Genomic DNA, 25,396 nt, shown 5'->3' on the forward strand with positions numbered 1-25,396 from the left:
TTTCCCCATATTGGGGTCTACACCGAGGCCCCGACTTCCCCCCCTGTGCCGCCTCAATTGCCCCCAGATTTTGAGGGCAGCCGCCACCACCGGGCCCGTGGTATACCTCATTGGAGGGAGCGGCAGCGGCGCCATTGCCAGCGCCTCCTGACTCGTACCCTCACAAGACACCGTCTCCAGCCTCTTCCATGCCGCCCCCTCCCCCTCCATCATCCACTTGCGCACCATCGCCGCATTGGCGGTCCAGTAGCACCCACAGAGGTTGGGCAGCGCCATACCCCCCCCATCCCTACTCCACTCCAGGAACACCCATCTCACCCTCTGAGTCCCTCGTGCCCACACAAACCCCATTATGCTCCTGCTGACCCGCCTAAAGAAGGCCTTCGGGATACGAATGGGGAGGCAGTGGAACAGGAACAAAAACCTTGGGAGCATCGTCATCTTGGCTGACTGCACCCTACCCACCAGGGACAACGGCAACGCGTCCCACCTCTTAAACTCCTCCTCCATTTGCTCCACCAGCCTCGTGAAATTAAGTCTGCAGGGCCCCCCAGCTCCTGGCCACCTGGACCCCCAAACACCAAAAGGGCTCATCTCTGCCCTTTTTAATGGGAGCTCGCCAATCCCCCTCTCCTGGTCCCCTGGGTGAACACAAACAACTCGCTCTTCCCCCTGTTGAGCTTGCACCCTGAGAAATCCCCGAACTCCCTGAGGATCCTCATTACCTCTGGCATTCCCCCCATCGGGTCCGCCACATATAGCAGCAAGTCATCCGCATAGAGCGACACCCGATGCTCCTCCTCACCCCGCACCAGCCCCCTCCAGTCCCTCTACTCCCTCAGTGCCATAGCCAGGGGTTCAATCGCCAGCGCGAAGAGCAGGGGGGACAAGGGACACCCCTGCCTCATCCCTCGATGCAACCGAAAGTACTCAGACTTCCTCTTGTTCGTGGCCACACTCGCCATCGGGACCTCGTACAACAGCCTAACCTACCTGACGAACTCCTCCCCAAACCCGAACCTCTTAAGCACTTCCCACAAGTACCCCCACTCTACCCTATTGAAGGCCTTCTCAGCGTCCATCGCCGCCACTATCTCCGCCTCCCCCCTCCCTCGCCGGCATCATAACGTTCAGGAGCCTCCGCACATTCGCGTTCAACTGCCTCCCCTTGACGAACCGCGTCCAGTCTTCGTGGATGACCTGCGGCACACAATCCTCAATTCTCGTGGCTAAGACCTTCGCCAGCACCTTGGCATCTACATTTAACAATGAAATCGGCCTGTAAGACCCACACTGCAGGGATCCTTGCCCTGCTTCAGGATCAAGGAGATCAGCGCCCGGGACATCATCGGGTGCAACGCACCCCGCCCCCCCCCCTTGCCTCATTGAAGATCCTAACCAGCAACGGGCCCAACAGGTCCAGATATCTTTTGTAAAATTCGACCGGGAAACCGTCTGGCCCCGGTGCCTTCCCCGCCTGCATGCTCCCTATCCCTTTGGCCAGCTCCTCCAACCCAATCGGGGCCCCTAATCCTGCCACCAGTCCCTCCTCCACCTTCGGGAACTTCAGTTGGTCCAGAAAGCGGCCCCTCCCTCCCTCCCCCAGTGGGGGCTCGGGCCGATATAGTTCCTCATAAATGTCCCTGAAGACCCAATTGATGCCAACCCCACTCCGCACCACACTCCCCCTCAGCATACTTCAGTGTCAAAGCGTATTATATAGTCCTTGTTGGGTGTGTCTTTCATTAAAGTTAATAAATATTCTTTGTTAATTGTTCACACAACAATCGGATTGTTCCTCACTGGGTTGTACACTGTTCCTCACATTACACCAGAAAAAACACATACACCACAATGGACCGGTGTTCCAAGATACCCTTCTGGGTTTTGGGATACCCTCTCATTTAACACAGCGTGGTTCATAACACCTGACATAGTCGTACTGAAAATCACACCTTACATATAACGTCACAGGCACCACTATCACCCACCAGAGGTGGTGAGCGGCACAGTGGTACACAATCAGGAGGGAGTTGTCCTCAACATCGACGCTGGACCCCATGAAGCCTCGCGGCATGAGATCAAACGTGGTACCAAGAAACGATTGAAGGCCCTGGATACCGCTCAGACTATGGACCATGACAAGATTACAGCAGTAGTACTGAAGACAGACCGAGCCATGCCCCCACCCAAGCTGTTCCAGTACAGCTGCAAAAATAGCATCCATCTAGCAATGTGGAAAATAGTCCAAGTATGTTGTTCTACAAAAAGCATGACAGATTCAACCCTGATAATTACTGCCTCATCAGTCTACTCTCAGTCATCAACAAAGTGATGAAAAGTTTAGTCAACAGTGCTGTCAAGCAGCACATACTCAGCAATAACCGACTTACTGACTGTTTCTTCAGTTTGGGTTCCGCCAGAGCCTCTGAACTCCTCACCTCTACTGCAAGCTTGGTCAGAATGCAGAGAAAACAACAAAACCCAAGAAGGGAGATGAGAGTGACTATCCTCAACATTAAGATAGCACTTGTTTCCTGGGAATGTCACTTTAAGAAATGTTTTTCTGCTCAAGTGGCTGCAGTGATGTCAGAGTGTGGGCGGAGCTGAGCTCTGGCTCTGCTTTTTAGTTTCGCTTTGAGGGAAAGCTTGGGTGTCTGTGTTTTTTTAGTTTAGTTTTAGTTTTGGAGACGCTGCAGTCACAGCAAGATGTGTACGAATCTCTGCAAGCTTATCAATGTCCATTTTGTGATTTCAACTTGGTAACTGTTCTCAACAGTGATGTCTTTCTGTATAAAGGGTTCTTTTTGTCCAATGAATGTTAAAAGGAAAGTTTAAGGATTACTTAGTGTTGTATTCTTTGGGGGTTGTTTTTGAATTGATGGTTGCTAAGTTGTTCACTATGTTTTAGAAAAGGTTAACTTAGTGTCATGAGAAAGTCGCTTTAAGAAATGGTTAGCTGCTCATGTTACTGCAGTGATGTCAGAGTGTGGGTGGAGCTGAGCTCTGGTTCTGCTTTTTACTTTCACTTTGAGAAAAGCTTGGGTCTGTCTGTCTTTTTGGTTTCGTTTTGCAGGGTGTTGCAGCTGAAGTCAGCCTAAGCAGCTGTATTGTTGAGCTCTCTGCCATGAAGGACTATCTTTTAATCATTTGGTGAATTCAGAATTATAAACATTTTCAGTATTGAAGGTAAACCCTGATGTGCTTCTGTTTAAAGGTTGTTAAGTCTTTTGGATGTTAAACGGACAGCTTAAAAGATAACTTAGTGTTGTATTCTTTGGGGGTTATCTTTGAATTAATGGTTGCTGAGATATTCACTGCTTGTTTTAAAAAGGTTAGAATAAACATTGTTTTGCTTAAAAAAAAAACTTTTCCATTTCTGAAGTATCACGCTTGTCGAGTGGGCCGTGTGCTCCCCATACCACAATCTATTAAAAGTTGTGGGTCAGGTGAACTCCATGATACACTTTGGGGTTCTCTAAACCCTGACCCATAACGTTTGACTGAGTGTGGCCTCCAGGAACCCTTCAAAAATGATGTCAAAGATGTAATGATGTGTATAATGTAAGGAGTGTGAAGGGATAACAAGATGATGTTCATGTATCTCAACATTAGATGGGTTTCCTCCGGGTGCTCCGATTTCCTCCCACAGTCCAAAGATGTGCAGGTTAGGTGGATTGGCTGTGATAAATTGTCCTTAGTGTCCAAAATTGCTCTTAGTGTTGGATGGGGATAGGGTGGAGGTGTTGACCTTGGATAGGGTGCTCTTTCCAAGAGCAGGTGCAGACCCGATGGGCCGAATGGCCTCCTTCTGCACTGTAAATTCTATGATGATAATCTATGATTACATAATATTCAGCACCACTTGAGACTCCTCAGATACTGAAGCATTCCATGTCCAAATGCAGCAAGCCATGGACAAAGTCCAGGTTTGGGCTGACAATTGGCAAGTAACATTCGCACCTCACAAGTGCCAGGCAATGACCGTCTCCAATAACACAGAATCTACCCATTGCTCTTGACATTCAATGGCATTACCATCGCTAAATCCCCTACAATCAACATCCTGTGAATTACCACTGGCAGGAACTGAACTGGACCAGCCATATAAATACTGCGGCTACAAGAGTAGGTCAGAGGCTAGGAATCCTATGGTGAGTAACTCACCTCCTGACCCAACAGAGCCTGTCCAGCATCTACAAGGCACATGTCAGGAGTGTACTGGAATGCTCTCCACTTGGCTGGATGAGTGCAGCTCCATCTACACTCGCTGAGCTTGACACCATAGAGGACAAAGTTGACCCATGATTGGCACCCCTTCTTGAGACATTTACTCCGTCCACAACCGCATATGGGCTGTAGTGTGCCATATACAAGATGTACTGCAGGAACTCACCAAGCCTCCTTCAGCCGGCATCTTTCAAACCCATGATTGTTGCCATCGAGAAGGAAAGGGCAGCCTGTTAATGGAAACACCACCACCTGCAAGTTGCACACCTTCCTGACTTGGAATTATATCGCTGTTTATTCACTGTCATCCTGGAACTCCCTCCCTAACAGAACTGTGGATATGTTCACAACATGTGGACTACAGTGGTTTAAGAAGGCAGCACACCACCTTTTGAAGGGCGGCAGTTGTGGCTGAGCAATTAATGCTGACCCAGCCAGCGATGCCTACATCCCATAAATGAACCAAACACAAAGAATAGGTAGATCAATCTAGAGACTGACAGGTTGTCCTCTTTTCCCCTATCTTATTTGTGTGCTGTATTTTATTGCTGAGTCCATCAAGATGGTGCAGGGATGCGGGTGGTGACAATCCCAGGCAGAGGAGGTGCTCATGTCAAAGCCTCCCTGTACATATATGGCATCATTGTCTTCTGCTATCCATTTGTAATTCATGAGGCTCTGCGACTAGTTTGAACTGACCTCTGGAGCCTACAAAATTGCAGCAAAAGAGAGGCCATGTACTTTGCAAACTGGATCAACCAATCCTTTGTCCTCTTCAGTGTCAGATAAAACTACCTGCGGATATGATTCAGAGATGCCAGAGCATACACCAAGAAAGGGAGGGAGCATATTGCCATGGTAATTTCAAAACTGGGCATGTGAGAACAACGCTCTCCATTGCTGGCAAGAAAGTGATCATCAGGGGCAAGGCACTCTTACTGTTGCTCCACAGAGCAAATATCTGGCTCATACACTGCTGCAGTACCCTAATGGTCACGTAAGCCATCTTCTGTGTCTGGAAATTGATAATGGATCATGCCCACAGGTACATGATGCACTGACCTCAAGATAAAGGGAGGAAGACTTCCGGGTGCGGCTATGCAGAGCTAGGGCGCATATTCGGTAGCTCCCGCTTGGAACGGACTTTTGGTCTCTTTTACAGGGCCCCGACGGCATTTGTTTGACATTTCCCGGTGTGGCAAGAAGATTGCAACATTCCCCTGACAGTGTCCCCCCAGGAATGTTATGTCTTTTGCTATGCTACCAGACCCGGCAGAAACAATAAAAGATTTGGCTGCAACAGGATAAACAGGGCCTCTTCCAGCATGCAGGCGGGGGAAGGGCAAGCTTAAAGCTGCAATCTGACTTGACTCTATCAAAGGTGAATTCTAGCAGCAGAAGGAACAACTGTGAAAAGATCTACCAAGGCCATTGAAGAAGCAGGGACGAGGCTTCCGGTGGCGGCCACGGAGGAGTAGGTCACGCATTCGGCAGCTCCCGTCTGGAACGGACTCCCAGACCTTTTTCAGGAGTTTCCATAGACTTCCAGAAAAGAGTCAGTCAGAACGAGGACGAGCTCGTGGGCCTGGCGGTGAGAGTGGAGCAGAATGAGGCGCTACACAAGAGGTGGGCGGGAAGACTCGAAGACCTGGAGAACAGGTCGAGGAGAAAGAATCTGCGAATCCTGGGTCTCCCTGAGGGAGTGGAGGGGGCTGATGCCGGGGCATACCCGAGCACGATGCTCGAGGCGATGATGGGCACGAAGGCCCCTTCGAGGCCGCTGGAGTTGGACGGGGCACATCGGGTGCTGGCGAAGAAGCCCCAGGCAAATGAGCCGCCAAGGGCGATGGTGGTGAGGTTCCACCGGTTCACGGACAGAGAGTGGGTCCTGAGATGGGCCAAGAAGGAGAGGAGCAGTAAGTGGGACAATGCAGAGATCCGAATATACCCGGACTGGAGCACGGAGGTTGCAAAGCGGAGAGCGAGTTTCAACCGGGCCAAAGCGGCGTTGTACCGGAAAGAAGTGAAATTCTTAATGCTGCAGCCAGCGCGACTGTGGGTCACATACAAGGGCCAACACTATTACTTCGAAACGCCTGAAGAGGCGTGGACCTTTGTACAAGCCGAAAAGTTGGACTCTAACTGAGGGTTTGTGAGGGTGGGGGGATGTTTAGGGGTTTGATGTGTGATGGTTGTTGTATATAGGGGGTCAATCACGCGCAGGAAATGTTACATGGGCTGGGGGAGAGAGACAAGGCCGCGAGAGGAGCTGTGCCAGAGGGGGCGGAGCGGGCTTTGGAAAGGCGGGAAGGGGAACAAAGGAATGCATATGGATTGGGAGACTCCCACGTGGGGAGGTCAATGGGACGGCGGGGGATGTCTGGGTCAGCAGGCGTCAGCTGACTTACGGGAGTGACATGGGGGGAGCAAAAAAGCGAGACGGGGTCTAGCATGGGGAGGGGGGGGGGGGTGGGTGGGGGGGAAGGGTTGCTGCTGCACTGGCCGAAAGGGAATGGGACACAGAAGAGGTGGTCGGGACGGGGGTCCCCCCTCTGGGGGACTGGAGGGTGAGGGAAGCGTGGACACGGGACTGGCCCAGAAAAGGAGATGGCTAATCGACGGGGCGTGGGGGGGGGTGAGAGCCCCTCCAATCCGGCTGATAACGTGGAATGTGAGGGGCCTGAATGGGCCGGTGAAGAGGGCTCGAGTGTTCGCGCACTTAAAGGGACTGAAGGCGGACGTGGCCATGCTCCAAGAGACACACCTGAAGGTGGCGGACCAGGTCAGGCTAAGAAAGGGATGGGTAGGACAGGTATTCCACTCGGGACTGGAAGCGAAGAATAGAGGGGTGGCAATATTGGTGGGAAAGCGGGTGTCATTTGAGGCCAAGACTATTGTAGCGGACAATGGAGGGCGATATGTAATGGTGAGCGGTAGGCTGCAAGGGACGTGGGTGGTGTTGGTAAACGTATACGCCCCGAACTGGGATGATGCAGGATTCATGAAGCACATGTTGGGGCGCATTCCGGACCTGGAGATAGGAGGCCTGATAATGGGAGGGGACTTCAATACAATGTTGGATCCAGCACTGGACCGCCCCAAATGAAGGACTGGAAAGAGGCCGGCGGCGGCCAAGGTACTTAGGGGGTTTATGGATCAGATGGGGGGAGTGGACCCATGGCGGTTTGCAAGGCCGCAGGCCAGGGAATTTTCTTTCTTCTCCCATGTACACAAAGCCTACTCCCGGATAGATTTCTTTGTTCTGGGTAGGGCGCTCATCCCGAGGGTGGAGGGGACGGAGTATTCGGCTATCGCCGTTTCGGACCATGCCCCGCACTGGGTGGAACTGGAGCTGGGAGAGGAGAGGGACCACCGCCCATTGTGGCGGCTGGATGTGGGACTGCTGGCGGACGAGGTGGTGTGTGGGAAGGTGAGGGGGTGTATCGAAAGGTACTTGGAGGCCAACGACAACAGGGAGGTGCGGGTGGGGGTGGTATGGGAGGCGTTGAAGGCAGTGATCAGGGGAGAGCTAATTTCCATTACGGCTCATAGGGAGAAGACAGAGGGTATGGAAAGGGAGAGGTTAATGGGGGAGATTTTGAGAGTGGACAGGAGATACGCAGAGGCCCCGGAGGAAAGATTACTTGGGGAAAGACGACGGCTCCAGGCGGAGTTTGACCTGTTGACCACAGGGAAGGCGGAGGCACAGTGGAGGAAAGCGCAGGGGGCGACCTACGAGTATGGGGAAAAGGCTAGTCGGATGCTGGCACACCAGCTCCGTAAGAGGATGGCAGCGAGGGAAATAGGGGGAGTCAAAGATGGAAGGGGAGCCACGATTAGGAGTGCGACGAAAATAAACGAGGTATTCAAGGCCTTTTATGAAGAGCTGTACAGATCCCAGCCCCCAGCAGGGGAAGAGGGGATGAGACGATTCCTAGATCAGCTGAGATTCCCAAGGGTGGAGGAGCAAGAGGTGGCTGGTTTGGGGGCACCAATCGGGTTGGAGGAGCTGAGCAAGGGTTTGGGGAGCATGCAGGCGGGGAAGGCCCCGGGACCGAACGGATTCCCGGTGGAGTTCTACAGGAAGTACGCAGACCTGTTGGCCCCACTACTGGTGAGGACCTTTAATGAGGCAAGAGAGGAGGGGACCCTGCCCCCGACAATGTCGGAAGCGACAATTTCTTTGATCCTAAAGCGGGACAAGGACCCACTGCAATGTGGATCGTACAGGCCGATCTCGCTCCTCAATGTGGATGCAAAGTTGCTGGCAAAAGTGCTGGCCACGAGGATCGAGGACTGTGTCCCGGGGGTAATCCACGAGGACCAGACGGGATTCGTAAAGGGCAGGCAACTAAACACCAATGTGCGGCGGCTCTTAAACGTGATAATGATGCCATCGGAGGAGGAAGAGGCGGAGATAGTGGCAGCAATGGACGCGGAGAAGGCATTTGACCGAGTAGAGTGGGAGTACCTCTGGGAGGTGCTGTGTAGATGTGGGTTTGGGGTAGGGTTTATCAATTGGGTATTATGGGGTTTGTGTGGGCGAATAAGACCCCGAGAGTAAGGAGAGGGTTCCTGGAACGCAGTAGGGACCGAGGAGGGTTGGCGCTGCCAAACCTGGGGAGCTACTACTGGGCAGCAAATGTGGCGATGATCCGCAAGTGGGTTATGGAGGGAGAGGGGGCGGCATGGAAGAGGATGGAGATGGCGTCCTGTAAAGGAACGAGCCTGGGGGCGTTGGTGACGGCACCGCTGCCGCTCTCGTTGACAAAGTATGCCACGGGCCCGGTGGTGGCGGCAACGCTAAAGATCTGGGGCCAGTGGAGATGGCACCGGGGTGCAATGGGAGCATCGGTGTGGTCCCCGATCAGGGGTAACCACCGGTTTGTCCCGGGGAAAATGGACGGGGGGTTCCAGAGCTGGCATCGGGCGGGGATTGGAAGAATGGGGGAACTGTTCATCGACGGGACGTTTGCGAGCCTAGGGGCACTGGAGGAGAAGTTCGAGTTACCCCCGGGAAATGCCTTTAGATATATGCAGGTGAGGGCTTTTGTGAGGCGACAGGTGAGGGAATTCCCGTTGCTCCCGGCACAAGAAGTTCAAGATAGGGTGATCTCGGGTGTATGGGTCGGGGAGGGCAAGGTGTCGGAAATACACCAGGAGTTGAAAGAAGAGGGGGAAGCGCTGGTAGAAAAGTTGAAGGGCAAATGGGAGGAGGAGCAGGGGGGGGGAGATTGAGGAAGGTCTGTGGGCTGATGCCCTAGGTAGGATTAATTCCTCCTCCTCGTGTGCCAGGCTCAGCCTGATACAATTTAAGGTGGTTCACAGAGCTCACTTGACAGGGGCGAGGTTGATTAGGTTCTTTGGGGTAGAGGACAGATGTGGAAGGTGCTCAGGGAGCCCGGCGAACCATGTCCATATGTTTTGGTCATGTCCGGCACTGGAGGGGTTCTGGAGAGGAGTGGCGGGAGCAATATCTCAGGTGGTGAAAGACCGGGTCAAGCCAAGCTGGGGGCTAGCAATATTTGGAGTAGTGGACGAACCGGGAGTGCAGGAGGCGAAAGAGGCCGGCATTCTGGCCTTTGCGTCCCTAGTAGCCCGGTGAAGGATCTTGCTATTGTGGAAGGAGGCGAAGCCCCCCAGCCTGGAGGCCTGGATAAATGATGTGGTCCGTGCTGCTCTCCGGTTAAACCTCCTACCTTCCTGTGCTGCTCTCTGGTTAAAGCTCCTACCTTCCCGTGCTGCTGTCCGGTTCTCCCCTCCGCTCTCTAATATATCAATTAAGTCCCGACCTTTGCTGAAACAATGACGGAATTCAATCTAGTTTGAAAAATGCCCACCAGTGCTTATTCGCTGCATCTTTGTAAATTTGTGGCTCACCTGATGCTCCTTGAGGAATTGTAGGAAATGAGAGGAACACCTTGCTCCCTCCTCACAGAATTCCCTCAGTCACTGAACTCCCACTTTCGCACTCGAATGCAGCCCAAAGTCAGCACTCCAGTGCCTTATTCATTGGAGCAGTTTGTTTCTGCTTGATTTTCTGTTGATTAATGAGATTTCTTTCATTGTGAATCTTGTAATTTTTCTGATTTTAGTATTTCCTTTTGAATTTTCACTATTCATATCTGTTAGCATTATAAAGCTGTGTTGAGAAAGAACACAGAAAAGTCGGAACATTTGACTCCAGTTTCTTTGCATTGGGAAGTGCTTAAACCAGCACTGGTCCAGAAAGTATCTGAACATTATCCTGAGGAATGTCAACAGTATTACTTTATGACCATGATAATGTTTGCTTTGGTTTCAGGAAATTGCTGGAAACATGTACTGAAGCAGAGAATAAACTGGCATTTGAGCTCGCTTCTTATGAATCACAAATTGAGAGAGATATCCTTGATCCATTCAGCAACCTGGCTGAAGTGAGTATCTCTGGATGTTTCCCCCTTTCACTCTCCCACAACAATAGAGTTAAAGTTTTGTTTCTCCTCTGTTTGTAAGTCGTTCAGCGTCCGGATGCCTTTTTATCTGTGGATAACACTCCAACTCCAGGAAATTATCAATGTTAACTTTGGACTTAAATCCCAATTTTTCATGTTGAGCCCACTTATTTCTGGTGCTCATACAGAAGGCCAGAACAGTACACTGAATGGAATAGTAGCAAATATCTGTTTCGTTACAATTGCTTTTATTCATACTTTTAATTTTTTTTACTTTTTAAAGATGGAGATTCCTAACATTCAAAAACAAAGGAAGCAGTTGGCTAAACTAGTACTAGACTGGGACTCGGCAAAAATGCGGTAAGAGTTTTTATATTGTAACTGAATTTAAAGTGGTGCTTTCAAGTCCGTGATTGGAAGTAACGTTTTGCAATGAGATCATAGTTTTATGTTTTCAAGTATTTGTTTTCCAGTTAATCATTTTTTAAAATTAATTTGGAGTACCCAATTCTTTTATTCCAATTTAGCGTGGCCAATTGACCTACCCTGCACATCTTTTTGGGTTGTGGGGGTGAGACCCACGCAGACACTGGGAGAATGTGCAAACTGCACAAGGACAGGCGGCCGGGATTGAACCTGGGTCCTCGGCACCGTGAGACAGCAGTGCTAACCACTGTGCCACCATGCTGCCCGTTTGTTACCCAGTTATGAATTTGTTTCTAATCTTTGACACTGGCCAGTATTCCCATCAGTAATGATACAATCGTCATTGATTACTTTAAGATGAACTTAATCACTGACATCTGATTATTCAAACCAAAAAAGGGACCGATTAATTTTTTTTTAAAATTAGCGTTTCAGAGAATTTGTGAAAGATGAAAAAATTAACTTAATGAAGTTAAACTGGGTTTAGGTCTGGTGCTTTAAAGTGTTCAGAGTAGTTTGAATTCAGAGCTTTGGTGAATTGGGAGCAGGTTTGTATCTGAGGCCTAAGAAAATTATGCACTGTTTTTACCTTGGCCCAAAGTTTGCTTGGGTGGAGCCTCGTTGGGTCTTGCAGAAATAGAGCTGATTTGGAATTTAATTGCATTATCCTGGTTTGTTTCAGGTACAATCAAGCACACAAAGCTGCATTTTCAGGAGCTAATTTCCCAGCAGTAGCAGCAAAGATTGACTCCCTGCGGGAGGAAATGGATGAAGCTGGAAATAAAGTAGAACTGTGTAAGGTATGTTTATATGGTAATCTGAATGCAGACATCAAAATGTGTATTTGGACAATGGATATTTGCTGTTTAATGGTTTTGGTATTATTTGCAATAAACTTTGTTATCTGATGGATCTCTTAACCCTCCCTGGTTAATAATTTGTTCTGTAACTAACATTGGTACAAAATGTTGCAGAAAATACCTTGATCCTAAATTACGAAGGAAGGTCTCCAAATATGAGCTTATGTTCAATGTACAAAAGAAGATAGGCTTATTGGGTGACCTATTTCCATTCAGCAATGGGTAGGTTTGGAACTATTTGCTTGTGAGAATTGGGGATATTTTTAACTGAGGAACAAAACTATAATTTCTTACCCTGTGAATTCTGTTTTTACAAATGCAGTAAATGTACATTGTGCAACAGATCAAATTGTTCATGTGACCAGGTACAAACAGCCCCCATATCTAGAAGTGGCTAAAATTATATCAATCTAGGGATTGTTTTTGAATAACATATACATTCTTCCCTTTCCCTCCAATTTCCTCGTCTCTCTGAAATTATTGATTGCTGCAATATGGTTCTGATGGTGTCTTCCAGTTTCACCCAAATGGCCATTCTGCATGCGAGTGTAGATAGTGTCAGTAGTTTAATTCTCTTGACCAAACCAAATCTTGACAGTCTACATGTGAAGTCTAAATACAGATTGCTTCTGACTGAGGCTCCCAGTTCAGAATTGTCTGAAGCCAAACTATGCCATTGTTTAATGTTGTGAACAAACCACTTCCCACTACTCCATCTAACTTCATCAGCATATCCTTGTATCCCTTTCTCTTCTCTGTGCTCATTTGGTTTCTCCTTGATTGGATTGATGTTACATGTCTTAACTACTCTGCTGTATAATGTGGTGAGCCATTGAGAAGTCCATTGAGTTCCGTGGGAGTGGGGAATCCTGCTAGTGGGAGGGACCATAAAATCCCCCCCCCCCCCTTGTCACAAGTTCCACATCCTAACAATTCTCCATTCTCTGGGTAAGGAGGTTTGACCTGAATTCCCCATTGAATGTATTTGTGATTTTAGTATCATAGTGGCCACCAGTCTGTATGCCAGTGGAAACGGCTTATTTCCATCTACCTTTTCAAATATTTTTATGATGCTGAAGACCTCTCGGGTCACCTACAGTTTTCGAGAGAAAAGAGTGCAAGTTTGGGTCCACTGTGGTTGGGTGTCTTTGATCAGCCGCAGTCTTATTGAATGGTGGGTGTCTTTGATCAGCCGCAGTCTTATTGAATGGTGGTGCGAGCTCGAGGGGCCTTCTGGGAATGTAGGAAAATAGGAACAGGAGTCAGCCATTCAGCCCTTCGAACCTGCTCCGCCATTCAATACAATCATCGCTAATTGGATATTCAATGCCTTTTACATGCACTATTCACATAACCCTTTAAGCTATTGTCAATAAGAAATCTTTCGATCACTGTCTTAAACATGCTCAATTCCTGAGCTTCCACCGCCCTCTGTGGTAGAGAATTCCAAAGATTCACACCGCTCCTGTGAAAAATAATTTCTCATCTCGGTCCAAAGTGGCAATCCCCCTAATTTTGAAATTATGCTTCCTGGTTCTGGACTCCCCAACCAAGGAAAACATCTTACCTATATCTACCCTGTCTATTCCTTTAAGTATTTTGTATATTTCAATGAAATCGCCTCATTCTTCAAAACTCTAGAGATTGCCGGCCCAGTTTGCTCAATCTCTCTTCATAAGACAATCCCACCATCCCTGGAATAAGTCTAGTTGCACTGTATGGCAATAACATCCTTTCTGAGGTAAGGGTACCAAAACTGCACACTCCAGGTGCTGTCTAACCAAGTTTCTATACAATTGAAGCAAGGCCTCACTACTTCTGTACTCAAATCCTCTTGTGATAAAGGCAAACATTCCATTAACCTTGTTAATAGCTTGCTGCACCTGTATGTTAGCCTTCAGTGACTTATAGACGAAGATGCCAAAGGTCCCTTTGTACATCTACACTTTCTAATTTCTTACCATTTAGGAAATACTCTGCACATCCTTTCCTTCTGCCAAAGTGGATTACCTCACATTTTTCCATATTATATTCCATCTGCCATGTTCTTGCCCACTCACTAAGTCTATCTGAATCCTTCTGTATCTGCTTTACATCTTCATACAACACACATTCTCGCTTAGCTTTGTATCATTCGTGAACTTGGAAATATTACATTTGGTCCCCACATCCAAATCATTGATAGATTGTGAACAACTGGGGCTCAAGTACTGATCTTTGTGGTACCCCACTAGCCGCAGCCTGCCAATGCAGAATGACCTGTTTATTCCTACTCTGATTTCTGCCTATTAGCCAATCCTTAATCCATGCTAGAACATAAGAACTAGGCACAGGAGTAGGCCATCTGGCCCCTCGAACCTGCTCTGCTATTCAATAAGATTGTGGCGGCTCTTTTTTTGGACTGAGCTCCATTTACCTACCCGCTCACATAACCTTTCATTCCTTTACTGTTGAAAAATCGGAACAATATTTGCCTTAAAAATATTCAACAAGGTAGCCTCAACTTCTTCATCGGGCAGGGAATTCCACAAATTCACGACTCTTTGGGTGAAGAAGTTCCTTTGCAACTCAGTCCTAAATTTGCTCCCCCTTATTTTGAGGACATGCCCCCTAGTTCTAGTTTCACCCGCCAGTGGAAACAACCTCCCTGCTTCTATCTTAACTATTCACTTCATAATTTTATATGTTTCTATAAGATCCCCCCCCCCCCCCCCCCCCCACCTTCATTCTTCTAAATTCCAATGATTATTGTCCAAGCCTACTGTCTCTCCTCAAAAGCCAATTCTCAACTCCGGAATCAACCTAGTGAATCTCCTGCACCTTCTCCAATGTCAGTACATCCTTTCTCAAGTAAGAAGACCAAAACTGTACACAGAACTCCAGGTGTGGCCACACCAGCACGCGAAACAACTGCAACATAACCTCCCTGTTTTAGAGTCTATCCCTCTAGCAATGAAGGACAACATTTCATTTGTCTTCCTAATTAACTGCTGCGCCTGCAAATCAACTTTTTTGCAATTCATGCACAAGGACACCCAGGTCCCTCTGCAAAGCAGCATGCTGCAACCTTGTACCATTTTAAAAAATATAGATATTTTTATTGGTATTTTCCAGTTTTTACAAAATAACAGCTCAATCTATGGTGCACCTGGTATTTACCTCTAGATTCGCTTATTTACAGACAGATTTTTGCATGTGTTCCCTCTGTCTGCCCCCCCCCCCCCCCCCCGAGTACTGACTTCCGCCCAGGGTGTCACATACTGTGCTCTGCTCCTTTCTGTTGTGGTTTTTAGTTGTTGAGCTTGCGGGGTCGGGGCGGAGAAGGGGTTTCCTGGCCCCTCCCCTCCTCCCTTTTCCCCCTTGTTTCGTTCTGTGACTTCTTGGGTTCCCTCCTCTCCTCCTCCCCTCCCCCTCTTCCTAGTCGCTATTGGCCTCGGACAGGTCATGGAACAGGTTGATGAATGGCCCCCACATTTTGTGGAAGCCCTCGGCCGACCCTCGAATGGTGTTTTTAATCTTCTCCAGGTGAAGAAATTCCGACAGGTTAGCCAGCCAGTCTGCAGCTGTAGGTGGTGCTGCTGATCGTCAGCCAAGCAGGATTCTCTGGCGTGCGATTAAGGAAGCAAAAGCTAGGGTGTCCGCCCTCTTCCCCATATGTAGTTCTGGCTGGTTCAATACCTCGAAGAATGCCAATCTCGGGCACGGCTCCACCCTCCCCCCACAACCTTGGACATTGCCTCGGAGAAGGCTGACCAGAACCCGACAAGTCTGGGGCAGGCCCAGAACACGGGGCCGTGGTTGGCCGGGGCCCTTCTGGCACCGTTCATATTTATCCTCCACCTCTGGGAAGAACCTGCTCATTTGGGTTCTGGTTAGGTGAGCTCTGTGGTTAGGTGAGCTCTGTGCACCACTTTAAACTGCGTGAGGCTTAGCCTAGCGCAGGAGGAGGTGGAGTTGACCCTACTCAGTGCTTCACTCCAGAGTCCTCACCCCACTCCGTCCCCAGGTCATCCTCCCATTTTCGTCTGGCTCCATCCAGTGGTATTCTTGCCCTATCCAGTAACCTTCCATAGATGTTCCCACAGTTTCCCCCCTCCTTACTGTCCATGTTTATTAGTTCCTCCAGTGAGGTTCCTCTCAGGGCCCTGGGGTTCCTTGCGGAGAAAGCGTTTTATTTGAAAGTGCCCATGTTCCTGTCCTGTAGATAGTTCCAGATCTTCCGTCAGTTCGCACAAGGGCGCGTGTCTGTCCCCTATGTAAAGGTCCCTGACTGCTAGCGTCTCCTCGTCCTGTCTCCATTTTGTCAAGGTGGCGCCGACCATGGCTGGTGGGAATTTGTGGTTGCTGCAGATGGGGGCCATGGAAGACATCTCGGTTAGGCTGAAGTGTTGCCTCATTTGGTTCCATATCTTCAATGTAGTTACCACCACTGGGCAGGATGTGTATTTTGTCGGGGGGCATGGGAGCGCTGTCGTTGCGATGGCCCGGAGGGTTGTTCCCTTACAGGAGGACTCTTCCAACCTCACCCATTCCGTGTTGGATACCCATTCCGTGTTGGGTTCCTGTATCCATTCCCTCGCCCTCTTGGCTGTGGCTGCCCAGTGGTAGTATTGTAGGTTCGGTAGGGCCAAACCGTCCATTTTATTCCTCCCTGTTTAGTGTCGACTTGGGGATCCATGTGTTCTTCTACCCTTCCCGCAGAAACGCCACGATCATTTTGTCTATCTTATGGAAAAAGACCTTGGGGATGAAGGTCGGTACGGAACTAAGCAGGAAGACGAACTTCGGCATTATGTTCATCTTGATCGTCTGCACCCAGGGAATGTGGGAGTGCATCCCATCTCTGTAGGTCCTTTTTAACTTCCTCCACCAGACTGGTCAGATTCCACTTGTGAATCCATGTCCAGTCGTGAGCTATCTGGATCCCCAATTTGCTTTGGGCTAGTTTGAATGTTAGTCCCTCCAGCTCAGTCCCTCCCCCGTTTGGGTTCAACGGGAATGCCTTGCTCTTGCCCAGGTTGGGTTTGTAGCCCCAGAAGGCTTTGAACTCTTCTGGGATCTTCATGATTGCTTTCAGGCCATTCTGTGGGTCTGTAACGTAGAGGAGAAGATCATCAGCAAATAGTGAAACTCTGTGCTCACTGCCTCCTCTTTGGATGCCCTTCTAGCTTTTTGCGTCTCACAGAGCGACTGCCGGGGCGAACAGGAGCGGGGACAGTGGGCATCCCTGCCTTGTCCCTCTGTGCAGCTGAAAATATTCATAGCTGGTGGTGTTGGTCCGAACGCTCGCCTTGGGGGCGTTCAAGAGTTTCGCCCACGAGATGAACCCTGTACCGGGTAGCCCAGTACTTCAACTGCGTCATAGACCTTTTCTGTGTCCAGGGAGATGATCACCTCTGATGTTCTCTCCCCAAATGGGGTCATTATTACATTCAGCAGCTGCCTGATGTTCGCAGTTAGCTGTCTACCCCTAACAAAGCCCCTCTGATCCTCTGCGACCACCTCCAGTATGCAGTACTCCAGTCTGTTGGGCAAGTCTTTCGCAAGTATCTTCGCATCTACATTGAGCAGTGAAATGGGTCTGCATGATCTGCATTCCATCAAGTGTTTGTCTTTTTTGGGCATCAGCGATACCGTGGCCTGTGTTGGAGGCAGGGTGTTCCTCGCTAGCGAGTCTGCAAACATATCCCATCGGTGCGGTGCAAGGGCTGGTGCGAATTATTTTATAGAAGTCCACCGGGAACCCGTCAGGTCCCAGTGCCTTCTCCGCCTGCATGGAGCTAATGCTCATCATGATCTCTCCCAGTCTATTGGTGCTTCTAACTCTCTCTCTTTTCCCCCCCACCCCCCCCCCCCCCCAATCTGTCGTCCCCCACGACTGGCCATCGAGGAACCGTTTCCAGGTGTCCAATCCCGGGTAGAAGTTCTTAAACGGCCTGATGACCACTTTTTGTTTGGTTACTAGTCTGCCTCTGCTATTCTAGATACCTATCGCGGAGTATTCCACCCTTACTATTCCTGGAAGCACCGACTTTCCCACTGCAAAGGAGTCTAACCTTGACTATGCTTTGTGCACCAGTGAAAAGAATGAGAATTCCTTCTCACCGGGGTGTAGGAACTGCCATGGATCTTTACCCCCCCCCCCCCCCCCCCCCATCTGCTCCCAGTTCCCTAGCCATGCCTGTCCTTTTCCCCGATCTGGGGCTCGCTAAGTGGGTCCTGTATACACTTGAAGTCGGTGTGTGCAAATGTCGGGGTTTTCTGCCATGGTCTTTTTTATGAAGTTTGTGACGTCCCAGTTGGGCGTGTACACATTTACCAGAACAACCAGTGCCCCGTCCAGGACACCACTGACCATGACGTACCGTCCCCCTTGGTCCGTAACTGTCCTTGTCATTGTAAACATTGTCATTTTACTAATCAGTATAGCTACTCCCTTAGCTCCCGTCCCATAACATGAGCGATACATCTGTCCCACCCAACCCTTTCTTAGCCGCAGTCGGTCCTTCTCCCTCAAGTGTGTCTCCTGCAGGAAGACTATGTCAGCTTTCAAACTTCTCAAATAGGCGAAGACTCTGGATCTTTTCACTCTGCCGTTAAGTCCTCTGACATTCCAGGTGATACTCATGGTTTTTATTTTTTGTCCCCTCCTTCCTGCGGGATCAACCATACTTATCTGGTGGACGTGCCCCTGAACTCCGGGATTTTGCTTTGTTAGTGGGCCATCCAAAATGGGCGTGGTCTCCGTCCCCACCATGAAGTAGGGCCCCGTGCTCTGGGGTTTCCCTTTGTCCAGGGAACATCCAACATGACTGCCAACTGTGGGTATGCCACATGGGTACGCTCCTGCACTCTGGGTCTCCCTTTGTTTAGGACCCTCCAAAGTGGCTGCTTGCGTGGCCATCTTGTTTTCTCAACCTGCACCTTGCCTGGCGAAGCCAATCCGAAAACCAACCCTTTTTTCCCATCCTGTTCCTTCTCCCCCCCCCCCCCCCCCTCCCCCCCCCCCCCCCCCCCCCCCCCGGGCCCCCACCTCCCTTTGTTACCCTACCACTCATCTTAGTGTCCTCTGCAAACTTTGACACATTACATTTGGTCCTCAACTCCAATTCAGCTATGTAAATTGTAAACAATTATGCGGCCCCAAAACTGATCCCTGAGGCACACCACTAGTTAAACGTGACCTGCCTATCATGAACCCACGCTGCGCCTGCCCAATGGGACATGTTCTATTCAGATGTCTCGCTATTTCTCCCTTGTTGATAGATCGATTCAAGCATTTCCCCACTACAAAAGTTTAGCTAACCGGCATGTGGTTATCAGCCTTTTGACTACCTCCTTTTTTTAAACAGTGGCGTCACATTTGCTGTTTTCCAATCTGCGGGAAGAGTCCAGTGAATTTCGGTAAATTACCATGAGCATTTGCTATTTCCCTGCCATCTCTTTTAGTACCCTGGGATGCATTCCATCAGGACCAGGAGACTTGTCTACCTTTAGCCCCATTAGCTTGACCAACACTACCTCTTTTAGTGATCGTTTTTTGATCCTCACCTGCCATAGCCCCCTTGCCATCAATTATTGGCATGTTATTTATGTCTTCCACTGTGAAGACTGACACAAAATACCTGTTCAGTGCCTCGGCTATTTCCTCATTTCCCATTATTAAATCCCCCTTCACCGCCTCTAAAGGACCAATGTTTACCGTAGCCAGTCTTTTTTGTTTTATATATTTGTAGAAATGTTTGTCATCTGTTTTTATATTCTGAGCTAGTTTACTGTCATAATCTATCATGCTTTTCTTTATAGCTTTTTTCGTGGCTTTCAGTTGACCTTTAAAGATTTCCCAATCCTCTAGTTTCCCACTAATCTTTGCCACCTTGTGCATTTCTTTCGATTTGATGCCCTCCTTTTTTCCTTAGATATTCATGGCTGATTAGCCTTTTTCCTACAGTCCTTCCTCTTCACTGGTATATACTTTTGCTGAGCACTGTGAAAAATCGCTTTAAAAGTCCACCACTGTTCCTCAATTATCCCACCATAAAGTCTTTGCTCTACCTTGGTCTACCTTAGCCAACTCCTCCCTCTTTCTCATGCCATTGTAGTCTCCTTTGTTAAAGCACAAGACACTGATATTGGACTTCGCCTTCTCACCCTCCATCTGTACTTTAAATTCAACTGTACTGCGGTTGCTTCTTCCGAAAGGATCCCTAACTACGAGATCATTAATTATCCCTGTCTTATTACACAGGACCAGATCGAGGATAGCTTGTTCCCTCGTAGGTTCCATTACATTCTGTTCTAGGAAACTGTTGCGGATACATTCTATGAACTCCTACTCAAGGCTGCCTTGACCGACCTGGTTTGACCGATCGACATGTAGATTAAAATTCCTCCATGACGACTGCCGAACCCTTTCTATATGCATCAGTTATTTCTTTGTTTATTGCCCACCCGAACGTGATGTTATTATTTGGTGGTCTATAGACTACGCCTATCAGCGACCTTTTCTCCTTCGTGTTTCTAATTTCCACCCAAATGGTGCAACTGTAAATTCTAAATAAAAATAAAATAAATCCCTTCACCCCCATTTGCTAGTTTAAAGTCCTTGTGACCACCCTATTTATCCTTTCCGCTAGAACACATCGGTTCAGGTGAAGACCGTCCCAATGGTACACATCCCTCCTAGAATCAGAGAATTTACAGTGCAGAAGGAGCCATTCAGCCCATCGAGTCTGCACTGGCCCTTGGAAAGAGCACCCTACTTAAGCCCACACCTCCATCCTATCCCCATAAACCCACCTAACCATTTTGGACACCAAGGGCAATTTAGCATGGCCAATCCACCTAACCTGCACATCTGGTTTAGCACAGGGCTAAATCGCTGGCTTTTAAAGCAGACCCAGGCAGGCCAGCCTCCCCGAACAGGTGCCGGAATGTGGCGACTAGGGGCTTTTCACAGTAACTTCATTTGAAGCCTACTTGTGACAAGCGATGTTCATTTCATTTCTTTGGACTGTGGGAGGAAACAGGAACACCCGGAGGAAACCCACGCAGACACTGGGAGAACATGCAAATTCCGCACAGACTGTGACCCAAGATGGAAATCGAACACTGTCGCTATGAAACAACAGTGCTAGCCACTGTGCTACCGTGCCGCCCCGATACCAATACTGCCCACGAAAAGCAACCCCTCTTTCCTGGCACCACAATTTAGCCACATGTTTGCTTCCCTAATTTCCATGCGATATTGCCTCCTATCCCATGTGCTTTTATTTTGTTAACCAACCTCCTGGGGGAGCCTTATCAAAAGCCTTCTGAAAGTCCAAATATAATTGACTCTCCTTTGTCAATTTTGTTAGTAACATCCTCAAAAAAAGTCAAACATGATTTTCCATTCGTAAATCCATGCTGTCTATGCCCGATCAGATCATAATTGCCCAAGTGTCCATTTATCACATCCTTTATAATAGATTCTAGCATTTTCCCTACTCAGATGTGCAGCTGACAGATTTGTAGTTCCCGGATTTCTCCCCACCCTCCTTCCTTTTTAAGTAGTGGGATGATATTTCCTACCTTCCAATATTCAGAAACCATTCCAGAATATATAGAATTTTGGAAGATGGGTAGATCGATCACCAATGCATCCACTATCTCTATAGCAGCCTCTTTCAACACTCTGGGATGCATAATAGCAGATCCTGGGGACTTGTCAACTCTCAGTCCCAATTTCTCCAATACAAACTTGTTTCTTGTACTAATTTCCTTTAATTCCGAGTTCTCCCTGTCCCCTTGGATCTCTATTTCTGGGAGATTTTCTGTATCTTCCTTAGTAAAGCTAAGTAATTATTTAGCTTCTCTGCCATCTCTATTCCCCATTATGAATTCTCCTGACTGCCTGTAATGGATCCACATTTGATCAAAGAGCAATATAGCACAGGAACAAGCCCTTCGACCCTGCAAGCCTGTACCGGTCATAATACTACCCTTTGCCAAAACCCTCTGCACTTTCTTGTGCCGCATCCCTCTATCCTTCCTATCCATGTATTTGTCGAGATGCCGTTTGAATGCAGTTAATGTATCTGCTTCCACAACCTCCCCTGGCAGCGCGTTGCAGGCACTTGCCACCATCTGGTTTAAAAAAAAAAACCCTGCTTCACACCAAAGAACAAAAGACTTTTAATTCCAGATTTTTATTGAATTCATTTTCACTAACTGCCAATGTGGGACTTGAAGCAGGGACCCCAGAGCATTACCCTGGGTCCCCAATTACTAGTCTAGCAACAATACCACTATTCCACCTCTTCCCCATAGAAAAACTCTGTGAGCCTGACGTGATTTGAACCCACAACTTTCTAATCTGTAATCGGACACTCTGCCATTGCACCACATTTGGCCAAATGTTTCCTTTCTAACATACCTATAAAAGCTTTAATGGTCTGTTTTTACGTGTTTTGCGAGATTGCATTCATGTTCTGTTCTCCCTGTCTTTATTAGTTTCTTGGCCTTTCTTGGCTGTATTCCATAAACCTCACAATTCTTGGGTTTAATACTATTTCTGGCAACTTTATAAGTCTTTTCTTTTAATCTTGAATAATCTTTAACTTCCGTTGTCAGCCACGGTTGACTGGCTTTTCTTGGGTTTTGCACCTTGAAGGAATGTATAGGTGCTGTAGTACTGTAAACGATGTAATGGTTCTTTGAAGGCTTCTGCACAGTTATACCTATTAATATATTTTCCCAATCCACCAAAGTCAATTTGTCCCTCGTGCCATCATAGTTTCCTTTATTTATCGTTATCACCCCGCCTTCAGATAGAACATCTTCACTTTCGAGCATCATGTACAATTCTATCATATTGTGATAATTCTGGTCACTCATCCCTAAAGGTTAATTTACAACTAGACTATTGGTTAACCTTTTTTCATTACGTAATCCTAGACCTACAATAGCCTGTCCTCTAGCTAGCTCCTCAATATGCTGCTCTAGAATTCCACCCCCAACACCCTCCAGAAACTCATCTTCCACAGCAATAGTACTCACTTGGTTTAACCATTCCATGTGCAGATTAAAGTCACCCATGATTACTGTATTGCCCATGCTACATGCTTCCCTCATCTCCTGATTAATACCATTTTCCATTTTACCAATACTATTAGGTGGCCTATAAATAACTCCAACCAATGTCTGCTGTCCTTTTCGGTTTCCTTGATCCATTGAAACAGATTCCACACCTTGTTCTTCCGGTCTGAGATCCTCCCTTACTACTGTACTGATCCCATCCCTTATCATCAGCACAACTCCACCTGCTTTCCTTTCTTGTCTGTCCTTCATAAAATTTGAATATTCCTGATTATTCAGTTCCCAGCCTTGGTCACCATGCAGCCATGTTTCCATAATCACCCCCCCCCCCCCCCCTCACTTTTATATACACACACACACACACACACACACACACACACACACACACACACAACCATTTCGCCAGCCATGTATTCAATCCTCCTATTCCTCTGCTCGTGGAACTAGGAGAAATCCTGAGAGTACTGCTCCTGCATTTTAATCTACTTCCTAACTCCAGTTGATACCAATTGGGCTACTACCTCTGGTTGATTCTGAGATTGTGATCTAAAGGTGAAGTTAATTTTAAATTGAAGGTTTTAAAGAAGCCACCAGTGTGATTCAGTCGGGATAGCTGATGAGTGACTGGAAATTAATACAGGTGCTCTTACTGCTATGTAGGAATGTCAAGACATAGGACTTCAGAGCAGGAGAAGACCGTTTCGCCCTTCAGGCCTGCTCTGCCATTCAATAACATGGTGGCTGATAGTAATAATTTTTTTTCTTGTCACAAGTAGGCTTACATTAACACTGCAATGAAGTTACTGTGAAAAGCCCCTAGTCGCCACATTCCGGCGCCTGTTCGGGTACATGGAGGGAGAATTCCGAATTCTCAGCTGGTACGGTAATTGAACCCGCGCTGCTGGCTTTGTTCTGCATCAAAAACCAGCTGCCTAGCCCATTGAGCTAAACCAGCCCCATCTGGTTGTGGTCTCAACTCCACTTTTCTCACTGTTCCCCATAACTCTCGGTTCCATTGTCTATCAAAAATCTAACTCCGCCTTAAATAAATTCAATGGCCCAGCCTCCACTGCTTTCTGGGGAAGAGAATTCCACGTACCAATGATCCTCAGAAAAAAATTCTCTTCATCTCTATTTTGGGAGACCTCTTATTCTTAAACTGTGTCCCCTAATTCTACTTCCCACAAAAGGAAACATCGTCCTGGTATCTACGTCAGGCTCTTGTATGTTTCATAGATACATATACATATACATAGATACATAGAAGATAGGAGCAGGAGGAGGCCTTTTGGCCCTTCGGGTCTGCTCCGCCATTTATCGCGATCATGGCTGACCACCCAACTCAATAGCCTAATCCTGCTTTCTCCCCATAACTGTTGATCCCATTCGCCCCAAGTGCTATATCTAGGCACCTCTTGAATATATTCAATATTCCACTACTTCCACTGGCTCACCACTCTTTGGGTGAAGAAATGTCTTGTCATCTCTGTCCAAAATGGTTTACCCTGAATCCTCAGACTGACCCATGGTTCTGGACACACACACCAGTCAATAAGATCATCTATTATTCTTCTAAACTCTAATGGGTATAGACCTGGCCTGTTCAGCCTTTCTTCATTAGATCAACCTTTCCCAGGAATGAGTCGAGTTGAACCTTTTCTAAACTGCTTTTAACATCGTTATATCCTTTTACAAATAAGGAGACCAAAACTATACACCATACCCCAGATGTGGTCTCTCCTCAGGCCTTATACAGTTGCAGTAAAATATCCCTACTATAATATTCCATTTCCCTTGCAATATATGACAACATTCAATTTACCATCCGATCACTTGCTGTTTCTGCATTCTAACTTTTTGTGATTCATGTGAAAGGACCTCAAGCAAATGAAGTGTAATTGCATCAATATCTCCTCATTATATGTTGTTAAACCATGCAGCAGATTTAAGAAATCATGTTTTTTCCAGGAAAAAAAAGTCCAATTTTTTCACAAATGTTTCATTAAAAATTGGATGGATTTTGGAGAATACAGGATATGATAAATAGTTTGAGCTATAAAAATGGCTGGTAGTGAAGCTCATTGCTTCCTGAATTTTGAGGGATTCAGCATTTCATTCAAAACACCATGTTTCAATGTAGGGAATCAATACAGGGTCAAGCACTATTCATATTTGAACTGATGTCATTTTAGCCCCTGTTGGAACCAACCAACCTTTCCCTAAGCCTCAGTCCTTCACATGGAGTGATTTTAATACCTTGAATGATCTTTAGTTAGGAGTACGGAAGTGAAAGCCCACAATCTTTACTGATGCAGAATTCCAAGCAGGTGGGTGGAATTCTAATCCGAAAACCCAGAAAGAATCAGG

At 47.8% G+C, this 25,396-nt stretch overlaps 2 protein-coding genes across 2 annotated transcripts in view; both read left to right on the top strand.

The window, feature by feature from the left end:
* The window catches only part of dntt (deoxynucleotidyltransferase, terminal), a 488,317-nt gene that overhangs the window by 108,703 nt on the left and 354,218 nt on the right, over window positions 1–25,396 (top strand). The gene's annotated exons all lie outside the window — the stretch shown is intronic.
* Window positions 1–25,396, top strand: part of LOC140392480 (rho GTPase-activating protein 17-like) — a 63,698-nt gene that overhangs the window by 14,193 nt on the left and 24,109 nt on the right. Inside the window, exons 3-7 of the mRNA XM_072477719.1 lie at window positions 1,975–2,251; window positions 10,363–10,493; window positions 10,535–10,646; window positions 10,948–11,024; window positions 11,773–11,890. Coding sequence (XP_072333820.1) covers window positions 1,975–2,251; window positions 10,363–10,493; window positions 10,535–10,646; window positions 10,948–11,024; window positions 11,773–11,890 — 715 coding nt within the window. The remainder of the gene's footprint in view (window positions 1–1,974; window positions 2,252–10,362; window positions 10,494–10,534; window positions 10,647–10,947; window positions 11,025–11,772; window positions 11,891–25,396) is intronic.

This window comes from Scyliorhinus torazame, chromosome 16, assembly GCF_047496885.1.
Source record: "Scyliorhinus torazame isolate Kashiwa2021f chromosome 16, sScyTor2.1, whole genome shotgun sequence".
Lineage (NCBI taxonomy): Eukaryota > Metazoa > Chordata > Chondrichthyes > Carcharhiniformes > Scyliorhinidae > Scyliorhinus > Scyliorhinus torazame.